General features: G+C 37.1%; 1 protein-coding gene across 20 annotated transcripts in view; it reads right to left on the minus strand.

Moving 5' to 3' along the window:
* Positions 1–13,471, minus strand: part of Adgrl3 (adhesion G protein-coupled receptor L3) — a 492,285-nt gene that overhangs the window by 28,992 nt on the left and 449,822 nt on the right. For 4 of the 20 annotated variants that reach the window (XM_032916807.1, XM_032916798.1, XM_032916800.1 and 1 more), the window contains 3 exons: positions 9,643–9,771; positions 4,941–4,958; positions 628–3,047 (listed from right to left, as the gene is read on the minus strand). The exons of 1 other annotated variant lie outside the window; for it this stretch is intronic. In XM_032916807.1, coding sequence (XP_032772698.1) covers positions 2,248–3,047; positions 4,941–4,958; positions 9,643–9,771 — 947 coding nt within the window. In that variant the 3' untranslated portion in view covers positions 628–2,247. Of the gene's footprint in view, positions 1–627; positions 3,048–4,906; positions 4,959–9,642; positions 9,772–13,471 lie in introns of those variants that run through there. 15 more of the 20 variants (XM_032916818.1, XM_032916805.1, XM_032916808.1 and 12 more) reach the window with 7 other exon arrangements.

Below are 13,471 nucleotides of genomic sequence, written 5' to 3' on the forward strand. Positions count from 1 at the left end.
AAGTAAAAAGGTCTTACACAGGAGGCATAAAGGTGGGAAAGATGCAGTGGGGGCAGGGTGAGGTGTCAGAGGCTACAGAAAGGGAGTCAGAGGGATGGAGGAGAACCAACACAACAGATTTTGTTTGAGGTGGTCATAGAGAAAGCTAACACAGTGTGTCGATGTTAACGGCCTTATATTCTTCTGGTACAATGAATAAGGTCTTTGCTTTCACTATTGCGCTTCCTAGCCAACTGAGGAAATTTAAATTTCCAAATTCCTCCGTCAGAATAGAGATTACAGTAAGGGGCCGGAGAGATGGCCGCATCACAAGTGATATTTAAACCACTGGATGACTGTCTTTAGCCTTAAGCCTAGTGACTAGAGCTGAGAGTGATCTTCCTTATCCCACTTGAGTGGGCGCTATGCATCAACTTCGTCTGCAAAAATCTGTACTGTTGTGTTTGGATATTCAAGTCAGATATATATCTGAGTGTGAGTGTGTGTGTGTGTGTGTGTGTGTGTGTGTGTGTGTTGCTCACTTGGTTACAGAGGTAAAGAAGAATTTATATTATGAAAACAAAGAAAAGGAAAGGTAAAGAAAGTCAAAGGAGGACTTGATAATACAGTACATACGTCAAAGCCATCTCTTCTAAATCTCAATCAGTTGTTTATTGGTCGGCAAACAAGTTTCACTTTTACAACAAATATTAGTAATGAGGTCATCCAACTTGAGACCATACAAAATGGATCATAAATTTAAAAAAAAAATTATATGTGCTGCTAATTTACCATTTGTATCTCTACATTACTTAAAATCCTGTCAAATAAATAAATTTTCCTGTTAACAGAAAACTTTAAAAAAAAAAAAGAATTACCTCAAAATAATTTGACCTTTCAACTCTCACTAGGAGGGAGTGAATTTCCTCTAACAATTGGTAGTGCAGGTGCCCACGTGGGGGTCAGACTGCCCATTCAGCACTTTTAACGCCTACGGATTACAGCATTTCACATGCAGAAGCCCCCTCTAGCTCTATAGACACCTCTTAGCTTCTAGAATCATAGCTACTGCCTTGGTGATGAACTGCTTGCCAAATAATGCTTCGCATTACAACAGATGTGCCCCGGAAACGTAAAATTTGTCCTGCTCTAATTTGCAAAAATGACGTTGGAAATACTCGGGCTGGATAAAGATAGATAGATAGATAGATATGGAGGGAAGGAAGTCTAATTTTATTTATTTTATTTTATTTTTTGTTAAAAAATAATTTGTTTGCATTACTAGAAAATGATTCTTATAAAGTGATAGCTTCATTTATTTATTTATTATTATTATTATTATTTTTTGCCAGGTGAATTTTTAAAGGAAAAATAAAAAGGTGGGGTGGGGGAGAGAGGGGACAAAAGAACAAATAAAAAGAAAGAAAACAAGAAAGGAAGGAAACTTTGCTCTTTTACTGGTAGACAAACTTGCAAGACTAGCACAAAAGAAAAGGAAAATTTCGTCTTTGCCACTACATTAACAGGACTCAAATTCTGGAGGAACAAAAAGCAGACTATATGCGCAATGCTAGTATCTGTACATGACATAGAAATTGTTCAATTCTTTTTTTTTTCTGCCATTAGTTTTATCATCAGTTAATACAGCAAATCATAAAATATGCATTTAGCATATAATTCTAGAATCCCCCACCGTCAGATTATTAATTCTGTTGTTTTGCTTTTGCTTTTCACAGCTATGCTCGCTGTGGTGAACTCAGGTTGCGAGTGACCGCGAACCGCTATGGGATACAGTTCTGCTCTGCTTCTACGGCTGGGCAGCACTCCAATCTAGATGCAGCATTGTTACTAATTTCAAACAATAGTTCCGGCCTCTCTTTTTTTTAAAAAAAAAGAAAGAAAAATCAGGTCCTCGTAATTCTAGTAACAGAGCATCAGAGCTGTTAATCACAACCTAACTCAACAAGGCCACAATGAGCGCCATTTTCATCTTATCTCGTTCATTAACATAATGAAGTCTCCATCTGAGGGGAAAGACGGGAAAGCATGGGGCACAGGAGGATCTCAGCGGTTAGCTCTCTCCCCTGCGCTGACCTAAAAATTCAAGTTAAAAAAAAAAAACAAAAAAAACCAAATGTCAGAGTCTCTCTTGTGAGAACAGCATCAGATGTCACACACGTGTTACACACGATGACCACTGCTTATATGGACTCAGAATGGGCCACCGGGTGTGAGCTGTCCCGTTGGTTGCCATCCCCGTGTCGTCTTCTATAGACTAGTGACCAAGTGCGCCGGTCCTTTGGAAGTCCCCTCCGGAGAGGCCCCATCTTTATTGGGAGGAACTATGAATCCATCGCTGCTGCCGCGCCCTAGCTGGTAGTAGGCGTGCAGCGGGTGCACATGGTTTCTGGAGCCCAGGTTTGGCATGCTCTTGTAGTAAACATCTTCGGCGTCACCACCCTTGGCCGCTGCGGCTTCCGTCTGGGTGCTGGTGGTCACACTGTCTGCAGCGGGCACACCGGCCAGGGCCGGCATGCTGGTGTACAGAGAGTCCCTGTGCGGTGACTGCGGGTCTTCTGTGTGCTCGTCGGTTAGCAGAGGGAAGAAGCTCTCGCTGTGGTCCTGGGGGAGCCGCCTCCTGCTGTAATGGTGTGGCTGGTGGTTATCCGTGGAGTAAACCCTCGGGGGCAGCAAGGGAGCATCCGATTCCTCGTGAATGAGTTCCAGGCCCAGACTCTCCTCGTGGTTAAAGGACGCTGCGTCATCCAGGACTATGGCGTCATCTTCGCTCCCACTGCCTAAGTTGTCCACCAGTTTGTTCATCATGTTCCGGTTCTGCTCGCTGGAGCGCTCGTGGTTGTTCAGGTATGAAGGGATATAGTTGGAAGTGAGTTCCTTTAGGATCTTTTTCTCTAGGGCGGTCTCGTTGTGGTTATAGCCACGGTCTATGATTTGCACACAGTTGCTCAGGTATTCGCCGCCAGCAATGCTGTAACTGTTGCCATGGTTACCATTCAGTGGTAGAGTATCCATGACACTTGTATCCCTGGCATTGTTCAGAAGCCCCTCTGAAAAAGATTACAAGACACTATGACATTTATATCCAATGAGCCATCGAACACACACGCAAACACACACGCAAATACACACACACAAACACGAAAGTAGAAACATGTATGACTCTAAAATATGTATAAATTGCTAGCATTTTAAATATAAAACGGAAAGAAACAAAAAGCACTATTAAATCTATACATATCAGCACGTATGTATATAATCCAAAATGTATAATAACAGAAATGTTATAAAGAGAAAAGTATTCAAAGTAAAAATTTTTAAAAATGTATTAATTTCCAGTTTCACACAAACAGAATCGAACAGATAAATTGTATTTAGTTGTAACTGGCAAATTAAGATTTGATATAGTCATTAACTGCTTTCAATTTATACACATTAAAGTCAGTTAAATCCTTATCTCTAACTTTACATATCTCTGAAATAACTAACATAATTCATGTGTGACACTTTGAATATGCAGTTCAAAACTAAGAGAAACATTTATTACCTTGATTTATAAATATGATTTAGGAAGTATAAAATAATTTATGCATATAATACCACAAATGGATTATGTTAAATTTGCAAGTTATAAAAATAATGTCCAGTCAAATAAACGGCACTTCGAAGTAATTTATACATGCTTTCAAAAGTGCTTGTATACTCTTTTGTATTTTTCTGCTATAATCACATTAGTTATTACTATATAATAACCCAACAATTATTGTTTAGGGTCACTGAGAAATACTGAATAAGAATGTGTTTGATTCCTAAAAGCTCAATATTATTATTAAAGTTATCCTCTTATAATGACTGATGACTTGGGACATATTAAAATTTACTTTTAAAGAAGATAAAACATTTTTCTTTTTGGTAAGAAACAGCTGCAGGAAAATAAATTTAACCACAAACTTCAAGGTTTTTGGCAGTCTCTTGAAGGAGCAGTTCAAGAATCTATAATAGTTTCATACATTACTTTAAGCACATCCACAAAAGAAAAAAAAAATCACCTACACATTTAATCAGTGCTGGTAAATAAGGCAGGGTATTTCCAAATATTTACTTGAAGGATTTTCTTAAACCTCTCAATACACTTCTAAATTGTGAAAATATAGCACTCGTTCTATATCTGTGATGCAAGCATATTTCAGAAACGCCAGTTCAGTGACAGTTGACAGGACATGTCACGTGTTTATGCCAATTCCATGAGGACTTTTGCGGGCTTTGCACTCACGTAAAGCTTTTTTTTTTTCTTTCCAAAAACAACATTCATAAGATCCGTTAGCAAGCAGCCACCACAGACATAGGTCGAAGCGATTTATTTTCATGTCGCAAAATATCTGGTACACAAATTCACAATGTTAAGAAAAAAAGTGAATGCTTTTCAAAAAGGGCTGAGTATGGCAGGTGACTGCTGCTGTGGCGGCTGGTGTGACAGGTTTGATGGTCATGATTATGCAGCAGATGCATTGGGGCTTTTGAAAATGTTGCCGTCAATGCATTTGGTATTGGGCTTCAAACAGCGCTAAGAAAATAAAGTGGGCATGTTGCAATGGGACACATTGTTCGATGATGGAAATGCGTTAATTAAAATTAAAAGTTTATGGGTTGCTTTGCAAAGGAAAAAAATGTGCTCGATTTAAAAACAATTTAACTCACACAAACGATACATGGGACTTAACAACTATGCTGGTTATGTGACAGGATAAAAAAATCAGACAACGAGAGCGTCTAATCTCTATTGGCAGATATTCATAGACGTTGATTTGCAGGTTCTTTTTCTTTTAAGTTTTGAAATTGTGAGATGAACTGTTTTTAATAACTACATCATCTATATGTGATGCAATAAAAGTGAACTGAAAAAAATTACATTTGATATGCAATGTTTAGCTTTACTCCCATACTTGTCTCTCTGTAGGGCTCTAAACGACAGCATGAAGAAAAGGAAAGAAAAAACAACAAGTAAGCTTACAGCGACAGTAGGAGGAACATGAGTCAAAAGCAAATTGATGATATGCAGAAAAGGGAGGCGGGGAAATCATTTCCACCATCCCCAAATTCACGAGTTTGTGTTACATGGCTTACCACAATTCAAACGCTAACATGTTAGTCAGAAAACAAGGGCCCTCCCGCTTAACACACCAGTATAATGAGGCTTTAATACATGTTGCTACAGCTCACGGATTTCTTATACACTTATGTTATACTTCAAATTGTCACACAATCCAGAGAGTAAAAAAGGGGGGGCGAGCCGTGACTATTTCTATCGCCGTAGTCCGATAGGATACGGATGTGATATCAGAAAGTACCAGCTTATAAGGAACGACATCCACTTTTAGACATCAGTAGTGAAATTAAAAATAAAATACATGAAGAAAACTGGAACTGAAGTTCTCATAAACTGTGTTCTTTTCCACTCGTGTTTCCTCTCTCTCCGTGCACAAGGGTTATTTTACTACTTTGAGCCTAGACAGATGCTGGGTTTTTTTGTTTGTTTGGTTTTGGTTGGTTTGTTTTTATGGGATCAAATCAGTCTCTGTTTTACACATAGTTGTATTGTTTATATTATATGAAAATAAAATGATCTTTGTTTTCCGTTAAAGATACAACATTTGGAATGTAAATAAATAAAATAATTTTTAAAAGATTAATTACTTATAAATTACATTTCATTAAATCTAAGTTTGCATCTAAAAACAGAGCTAAACCATAGAGATCCTGCATTATTGAAAAAAAAATGAGAAGAACAAGCCTGTGCTTTTTGAAGCTCAAATTAATAAGGTGTATAACTACGGGGGAAATATTAAATCCATCTATTATTCTGCCTCCCAATAAGTAAGAGAAAAGCATCCAAACTAGAAAGTTTGCTTTAGATCGCAGTATCATCATAAATTACAAAATATTTTAAGAGTATACTATTAAAAAGACATGCCCCCAATTTTTTTCCAAGAAAACTTTATCTATAATCAGAGAGAAGAACACTTTTCCTTGTTCTTTTGTTTATAGAAAGGTTAAAATATCCAAGAATAAAAAACCAAGGAAACTACGGGGCAATATTGTTTCAGAAGACGCTGGCTTGTGAATCAACCAGTCTTCTAAAAGAAATACAAATGTTTTCGTCAGCACTTACTAATTGCACAAATTAGTGCTCAGATGTTTTCATACATGCACACTTTGGTCATATTCTCTGGCTGAAGGGATAGTTTTACATTTTAAGTATTGATCGTTCCCTTACAAAAGAGATGTGTCACATTTTTAAAAGGGAAAGTAAATCCAGCTAAAACTTTGAATGAGCTTTAGAAGGAGAATTCAAAATAAACAACAAGTTGTTTAGCAACAGCTCCAAATGCTTCTAGTGTCATTTTGAGTCATTCAGCAAGGGAACTAAGATCAAAGGACCCTGGGCCTGGTCTGATGCCACACTGCTAATAAGAAGAGGGAGAATCCCAGAGGAGGCCTACAGTTAGTTCTCCTAGCTCTGTTCTCCTGTGCTGATCTGCCACATGGTGGTAGAACCATAAGGTAATATTAAATTATATTCTATACAACTTTTTATTCTTTGCGAATATAATGCACTCTTCACTGCATCCTGCCCTATGGGTTTCTGTTGTTCTCTAAAGTTTTAAGTTTGAATTTAATTACATTGAAAACTACATTTATTTTGGTGAAATCATGACTTTCTCTTTATATAGCATTGTTTTGACAGGTTTTTCAATGAGACTTATCTTTATAAAATTTCTCATACTGACAAGAAGATAATGGTCCAGAAATAATGTATGATAATTTAGATATTTCTATACATAGTCTCTCAGTTTTAGTATAACAAATGTATTTCCTTCGCTTTTATTTCCAACTCTGTATACTTCAGTAACACTATAAATACATTTTTACAAATTTTAAGAAAAGGCATTTGCCAGCAAGAATGACTATTTTCAAACTGAACGTTTCAATGCCTGGAAAGCGTTGGCACAGTTGAATGAGGGGATGCACAAAACACAATCAAGTGGCAAATTCAATGTCAGCCACTCTCGTACATACCAAGCCACCTGTATTTCATGAGAGAATTCTCCCTGCCAATAACAATATAAGTGCGTTTGTCTGAAAGCCTGAGATTAGTAGCAATCTGACAATCATCAAGATTTATTTTTTGCTAGTCTTTCAAAGCTTGCACCAAACACTAGTATAGTTCCTCTCTGTCTTAAAAAGAACAAAATAAGCGACACAGTTTCAACTTTGACTTTAAAAACAGAAACATTACCTAAGTTCTTTTTTGTTTAAGAATAGTCATTAGCATTTATTAAATTTGGTGAAATAAAAGACAAATTCATCTGGATGAAGTCTGCATATTTATTGGTAATTTTCTATAACAATACCTAGTAACGAACTACATAAGAGTAACACTGTGTATATATGGTATTATTTTAAATTTCACATTGTAAATATTTTCGTTTTATAGCTTAATATCTATTTGTGTCTAGGAACATAACACAGGATGGCTTTAACTTGAGTTTGAGATTACTAGTAGGACTTCATAACCGAGACTCATTTTGACATGTGTTCCATATTTTAAAAGCTCCTTGATTTTTGGATAACAACGGAGAGGTAAGTATTGAATTTGGAAAAACACTTCAATTAAGAATTGCTAGTTTTTCTTCTATAAGCAGTTATAAATTATATAGGTAAAGCAAAACAAATGTAATCTAAATTTCGTGTTTAAAACAGTTGCCAACATCTTCTATAGACGTAATAATATTGAATACACTTAATTAGCAAATACGGTGTAGTCACTTAACATCATTTAAATGTGCTAATATCTCAGCCTGTTTTAAATTGTTTATAACAACGTATTTACTTGTTAGTTGGCCCATGAAAGATAATGAAGAACAAAGTAAAATGTTTTCTTTTTTTCTACCAGACTGTTCTGCCAAACCACATCTGGCAGACCTGCAGGGAACAGTTCAGGGCACCACAACAGAATAGGGACCCTGACAAACCAGAGACTGTATAGAGAGGGAGACTATGAAAGGGGCCAAGAAACAGCCTCGACTTGCTGTAGCTCTGTTTGATTAGGTAAACAGAAGAGAAGGGGGAAACACATTGTCTGCCTTTAACATTAAAAAGATCACCGAAGGAAAACTGCACAGGCCTCTTCGCTCCAGAGGTTAACCTAAGCAGCATACCCAAGGTGATCTACCCAGACAGGAAAAACAAACTGAGCGTTTCAGCCATAAATATATAGGATCCTGAGGTGTGGGGGCCACTGGGTAAGGAATAATTGATCCCTAACAGACATCAGTAGATGAGGATTTCATACTCTGTGCCCCTCCTCTCAAAGGCTCTGAGCAAAGTGACTCACAGTTTGTGATTCTTAGGATGCCATTGTGAAGACACTTGGTAAAACTGAAAGTCCCAACTATTTATTTGCACCTATCTTAAAGCCATCATTTAATGGCTAACTTTGGTGCTTTAAAAATAACTTCTAGTTAATTCTTTACCTCTGGGAAGCAGCTACCTGGGCAAGCTTAGGTGAGACGATGCTGGCACACTGCCGTGAGCAGCCCCTTTAAGAGTGGAGCATAAGTTTATACAATCACACCGCAGTCACCTCAAATGAAATGAAAAACAAATGAACTACCCGATATTCAGAATAGGACAGGAATCGATTACTGATCTATCACATTCAACTTAAAGAGACTGAAAGAAAAAAAAAATACAGTTTTCAAAATGTGGCTCACTAGGTAGGAGTTTTATTTTGCGCAACTAATACTTGAATAATTTTTGTGGTTTTTTTTTTTTTACATGTACAGAAATTGAATGTTTAAAGATGCTTTTCTGCCTATGACAAATATCTACTCTCTTAAAAGGTAAAAAAATCCAAACTGACACTGTAAGATTTTTAAAGAGATACATGATTATTGATTTTTGAGAGAAAAATTTTACAAGCTGCTTTTCAAGCAAGACAATGCACAACGACACCATCTTCAGAGGAAGCTACGGCCTAAAAAGAAGTTTTGTGGCTTGCCTGGACCAACTCCGATAGGCCTTGTGGGAGCTGAGAGAGAAGTAGGGTGTCTGCTGCCTTCCAGCCTGCTCTCTCTTCCGTGCCTTAGGTCAATGGACTTTCCCCTGGAGTTCATCTAATGCTTTCATCAATACTAATGCCTGGTGCCCAGAGTGGACCTCATGATACAGCAAAGGAAGATTTATTTCCCCAATCTTATAACATTAAGACTACTGAATCAAGTCTTCCTTTATCTTACTTACCTTGGACAAATACGCTCATGTCTCACAATAAGTGCACAGGTATTTACTACAGAAATAGATGAATGACAGGGGGGTACGGACACAGCACGATACATTTCGTAACAGCACAGGAAAACAAACACGGACTGATGGATTGCTTATCAGAAGGGGTTCTACTCACTAAGGAAACCTCAGGACGATGGGAAATAAAAGCAACAGGAGGAGGGGAATGTAAAAGGACTCTGTGTGTCTGCTTCCAAAACAAAGAAAAGGCAGGGGGAAAGCAAATAGACCGTGCCCAGAAAAGCTACAGAAAGTGGGACTCTCACTTGAAAAAAAAAATTAAGATAAACTCCAGCACACCTTGTGCGTTGTACATGCTGATAGAAGGGTTGTTACAGACCGCCGGTTCCCCAAGCAATGTGTTATAGGGATTGTTAGTACCATGCGGACGAAGCAGAGCATTGCTCATAAGATGATTAGCCATGGCTCCTGGGGCAGCCCCGTAGAAAGACAGAGAAGAAAAAAACAAAAAAAGGTCAATCAGGCAAATGTGCTTGGAAAAAAGAAAGGAAACATTTAGAATGACAACAGTTGACATAGTCCTGGTTACAAGCAGCAGCTAAGTAGACTCAAACAGGATGCCACTGCCACACACATTTCAATGATGCCCACAGTTGAGGGAATGGGAAAGAAAGAAGTTCACAGTATCGAATAAGCCACATTTAAGGGTGCTCTCTTTCCCAAGTGGGTATGCGAGACTGTACTCCCATGCTGGCTAAGAACTGAAACCGAAGGTGAAGGAAATAAATTAAATCTTGCCATCCATACAAACAAAACACAAAGCTACAGCCAGAAAAGGAAAAAAAGGTTAAAAATGCAGAAAGGAAGCTAAAACTAAACAAAGACATTCCCTCATTCACAGAAACCATTGGATAGTTTTCTTTCTTTTTTTTTTTTTTTCATGAAAGTTAAAAAAAAAGAATCAAATGCTACAAGTATGGTTGAACATTCATTTGGAGAGCAACTGTTGACACAACAGAAGGATTTGGTATTTCTTACAAGTCTATGAGAAGTATTTAATCGAAATAAAATAAAACACAATCATTGATTACTACACCGTAGTAAGTATACTAATCTGCTGACCTGACAGCTATGGTGAACATTAAATGGTTTTGTTATTTTTAAACAAAGTATCAACTTTATGGTACTAAGCAGTACACACATACATACATTTTAGTTTCCATTTTCCAACTTTTTGTTCAAACTTTGGCTTACTAAAGTAACGGACAGATATTATATGTTTGAAAACAGATATTCTTCGTGTCTAGCATATTAGCATAGTGATGAAAACCTGCTGCCCACAAAACCAGTGAACCAAATGGGAAAAATAAGAGGAGCAATTATACTGAAAAGACTTAGGCCATATATGAAAATGATATGTTAGATTATAGTTTATGTCAGATGAAGGGGATAATGCAGAAAACAGAAGCATACATCATATCAGGAGGCAGGCTGTGCACACAGGTATATGGAATTTAAATATGAGAGTGAACATAAAAGTTGTAGACTGGGAGAATGTATTTGTTCTAAGTTTATGAGAATTTGTTATCCCATATTGATCTAAACCATACCAAAGAATTTCAGAAGATGGTAAAAAGTCAGTATTAAAACAAAACAAAATCCAGTTGGAAACAGATAGACAATTATAAACAGAGTTTTCATAGAAAAGATGCCCACGTGTTAGGTAAGCTCACACACACACACACACACACACACACACACACACACACACAAAACCCTGTAATTATCCCTATTGAATGACTTAAATTCATAATCAGGTAATACTATTTGTACAAAATAAAAACAGCTGCGAGAGTGAGTATTAAAGGACACAGAGAAACCCCATGGATCCCTTGTCACTGGTAGGGATGTAAAATGATCGTTTCTCTAGAAATTAGTTTGGTGGTTTCTCATTAAACAAACAAACAAAAAACCCCTCTGTAAGTCATCCAGTGATTACATTCTTGTACATGGATTCCAGAGTAACTGAAATCCATGTTCTTCCAACAATTTGTAAATAAAAATTCACAGCAGCCATACTTCTCAATATCCCCAAATAGGAAAGTGCTCACACTTCTCTCGATTGGTGGATATGACAGACAGACAGACAGTGTCCTATGTCTTACTATGGAAGATGAGTAAGCTATAAAGAAACCAACCACCGTTCACTGTAAAATTTAGCCAAATCTCTATGGACTATAGCAGGGGAGAAAGCCAAATCCCAAACGCATATACTATGTCACTCCACTCGTCATTTATTACATGTTAGGAAATCATGTAAAAGGAAAACAGATGAGTGGTGGTAATTGGGTGTGGTCACAAGAGCATACCTTGCAGTAACAGAAATATGAAACTATTCTGCATAGTAATTATGATAGTGAAAGCGTATTCTTCTTGAGTATGAAACTGCACTCATCAAATAAACATACAAACACAGTTCCAATTAAGCAGATGAAATAAATCCGATGAATGGGTTATTGCAGATCAATATGCTGGTTGCAATACTCAGTTTCAGAAGATGCTGGCAGACGTGAGAACTCCACATTGCTTTATACAATTACACACAGATCTGCAGTTACCTCATAGTAAAAATAAACTACATTGGGTTAGCAACGGAAAACTCTCTTCCACTCTTAGAAACAGTTTAACAGCGATAAGGGGAAATTAGGCGACAGCAGTGTTAATGTTTTTTAAAATAATAAATCTTTATCTGGTAGAATGCTAGTCAACTGACAACTATTTTAACCACAAAAGTGAGAAACCAAAAATTGATATAAAGCAGCATGTAGCTTGTCAGTGCACTAAAGATGAAAATATCAATAAGTCATTGCCTTCTGTATATCCTGTGTGGAATTTGCAAAGAAGTCAACAACTGCTTCGCTGGTTAAGTATTCAGCCTTTGTGCCTGAAGTTACACTGTATATTCATGCAAATACTGCCTCACAGTGAAGCATGAGTTCTGCTCTTACTCATGTAATAAATCTGTCAGAACATTACTTTTCAATGAAGAATTATACGTTTGAGACATTAATTCTTTAAAGTTTAAAACAATTAATTTTAGTACCTTTATGACCAAAATAGAAGATCCTAAAGCTTAACCATTTATGGATTTTGGTTTTTATACAACTATGATTGTTCGACCCAGAATTTACTCTATAAAACATACTTAAAAAAGAGTTATATGTAAATTACGCTTGCTACAGAAGGTTGCTATTCTGAATCAACAGATTTCCCTTTGTGATTACTCTATGTAAATAGAAAATGAAAAATATAACTTAAAATGAACTAACATCAAAAACTTAAAATTGGAAAATACTCAAAAATATTTACATTCCTCCACATACCAAGAAAGGGTAAAGTTTTACTCCTGACTCTCTATATGTCCCTTAATTGCCACATGCTACCTAACAGGAGTTATTTGGAAAACAAACTAAAAAATTGCATGTTTTTTCAAAAGATTTATTTATTATATATGAGAACACTGTAGTTGTCTTCAGACACACCAGAAGAAGGCATCAGATCCCATTACAGATGGTTGTGAGCCACCATGTGGTTGCTGGGATTTGAACTCTGAATGTCTGGAAGAGCAGCCAGTGCTCTTAACCACTGAGCCATCTCTCCAACCCCTTTTTGCATGTTTTTTGCATGTTTTATTAATTTGCTTTGTATAAGGTAAGAGGTGAAGTGTGGACGAGAGATGGTTCAATGGATAAAGTGCTAGCCATGAAAGCACTGGCCCTCAAGTACCCAGGTGAGAAGCCAAGTACTTTGGTCAAGCACACACGATGTCAGTGCCGGGAAGCGGAATAGGGAGTTTCTCTGCAGCTTACTGGCTTTCCTTGCTCAGTCGGTAAGCTCCGGGATCATTGAAATACCCACTCTCAAAACCAGCCCTGAAATCTTACACATACAATTAGACTCAGCAGGCTGCAGTGATGCATTTGAGAATATATATGAATACATATGTATGTATAATAACTATGAAAGAACCAAGAATTTGAGAGCTAGCAAGGTGGCGGTAAGAGAGGAGAGGATGAGAGATAAATGAAAAGGGAGAAACTGATGTAATTATATTTTAATGGCAAAGTTTTCAAATTAAAAGATGCTGTAAAATAATCATGATATTTTT

This window comes from Rattus rattus, chromosome 11 (assembly GCF_011064425.1).
Source record: "Rattus rattus isolate New Zealand chromosome 11, Rrattus_CSIRO_v1, whole genome shotgun sequence".
NCBI lineage: Eukaryota > Metazoa > Chordata > Mammalia > Rodentia > Muridae > Rattus > Rattus rattus.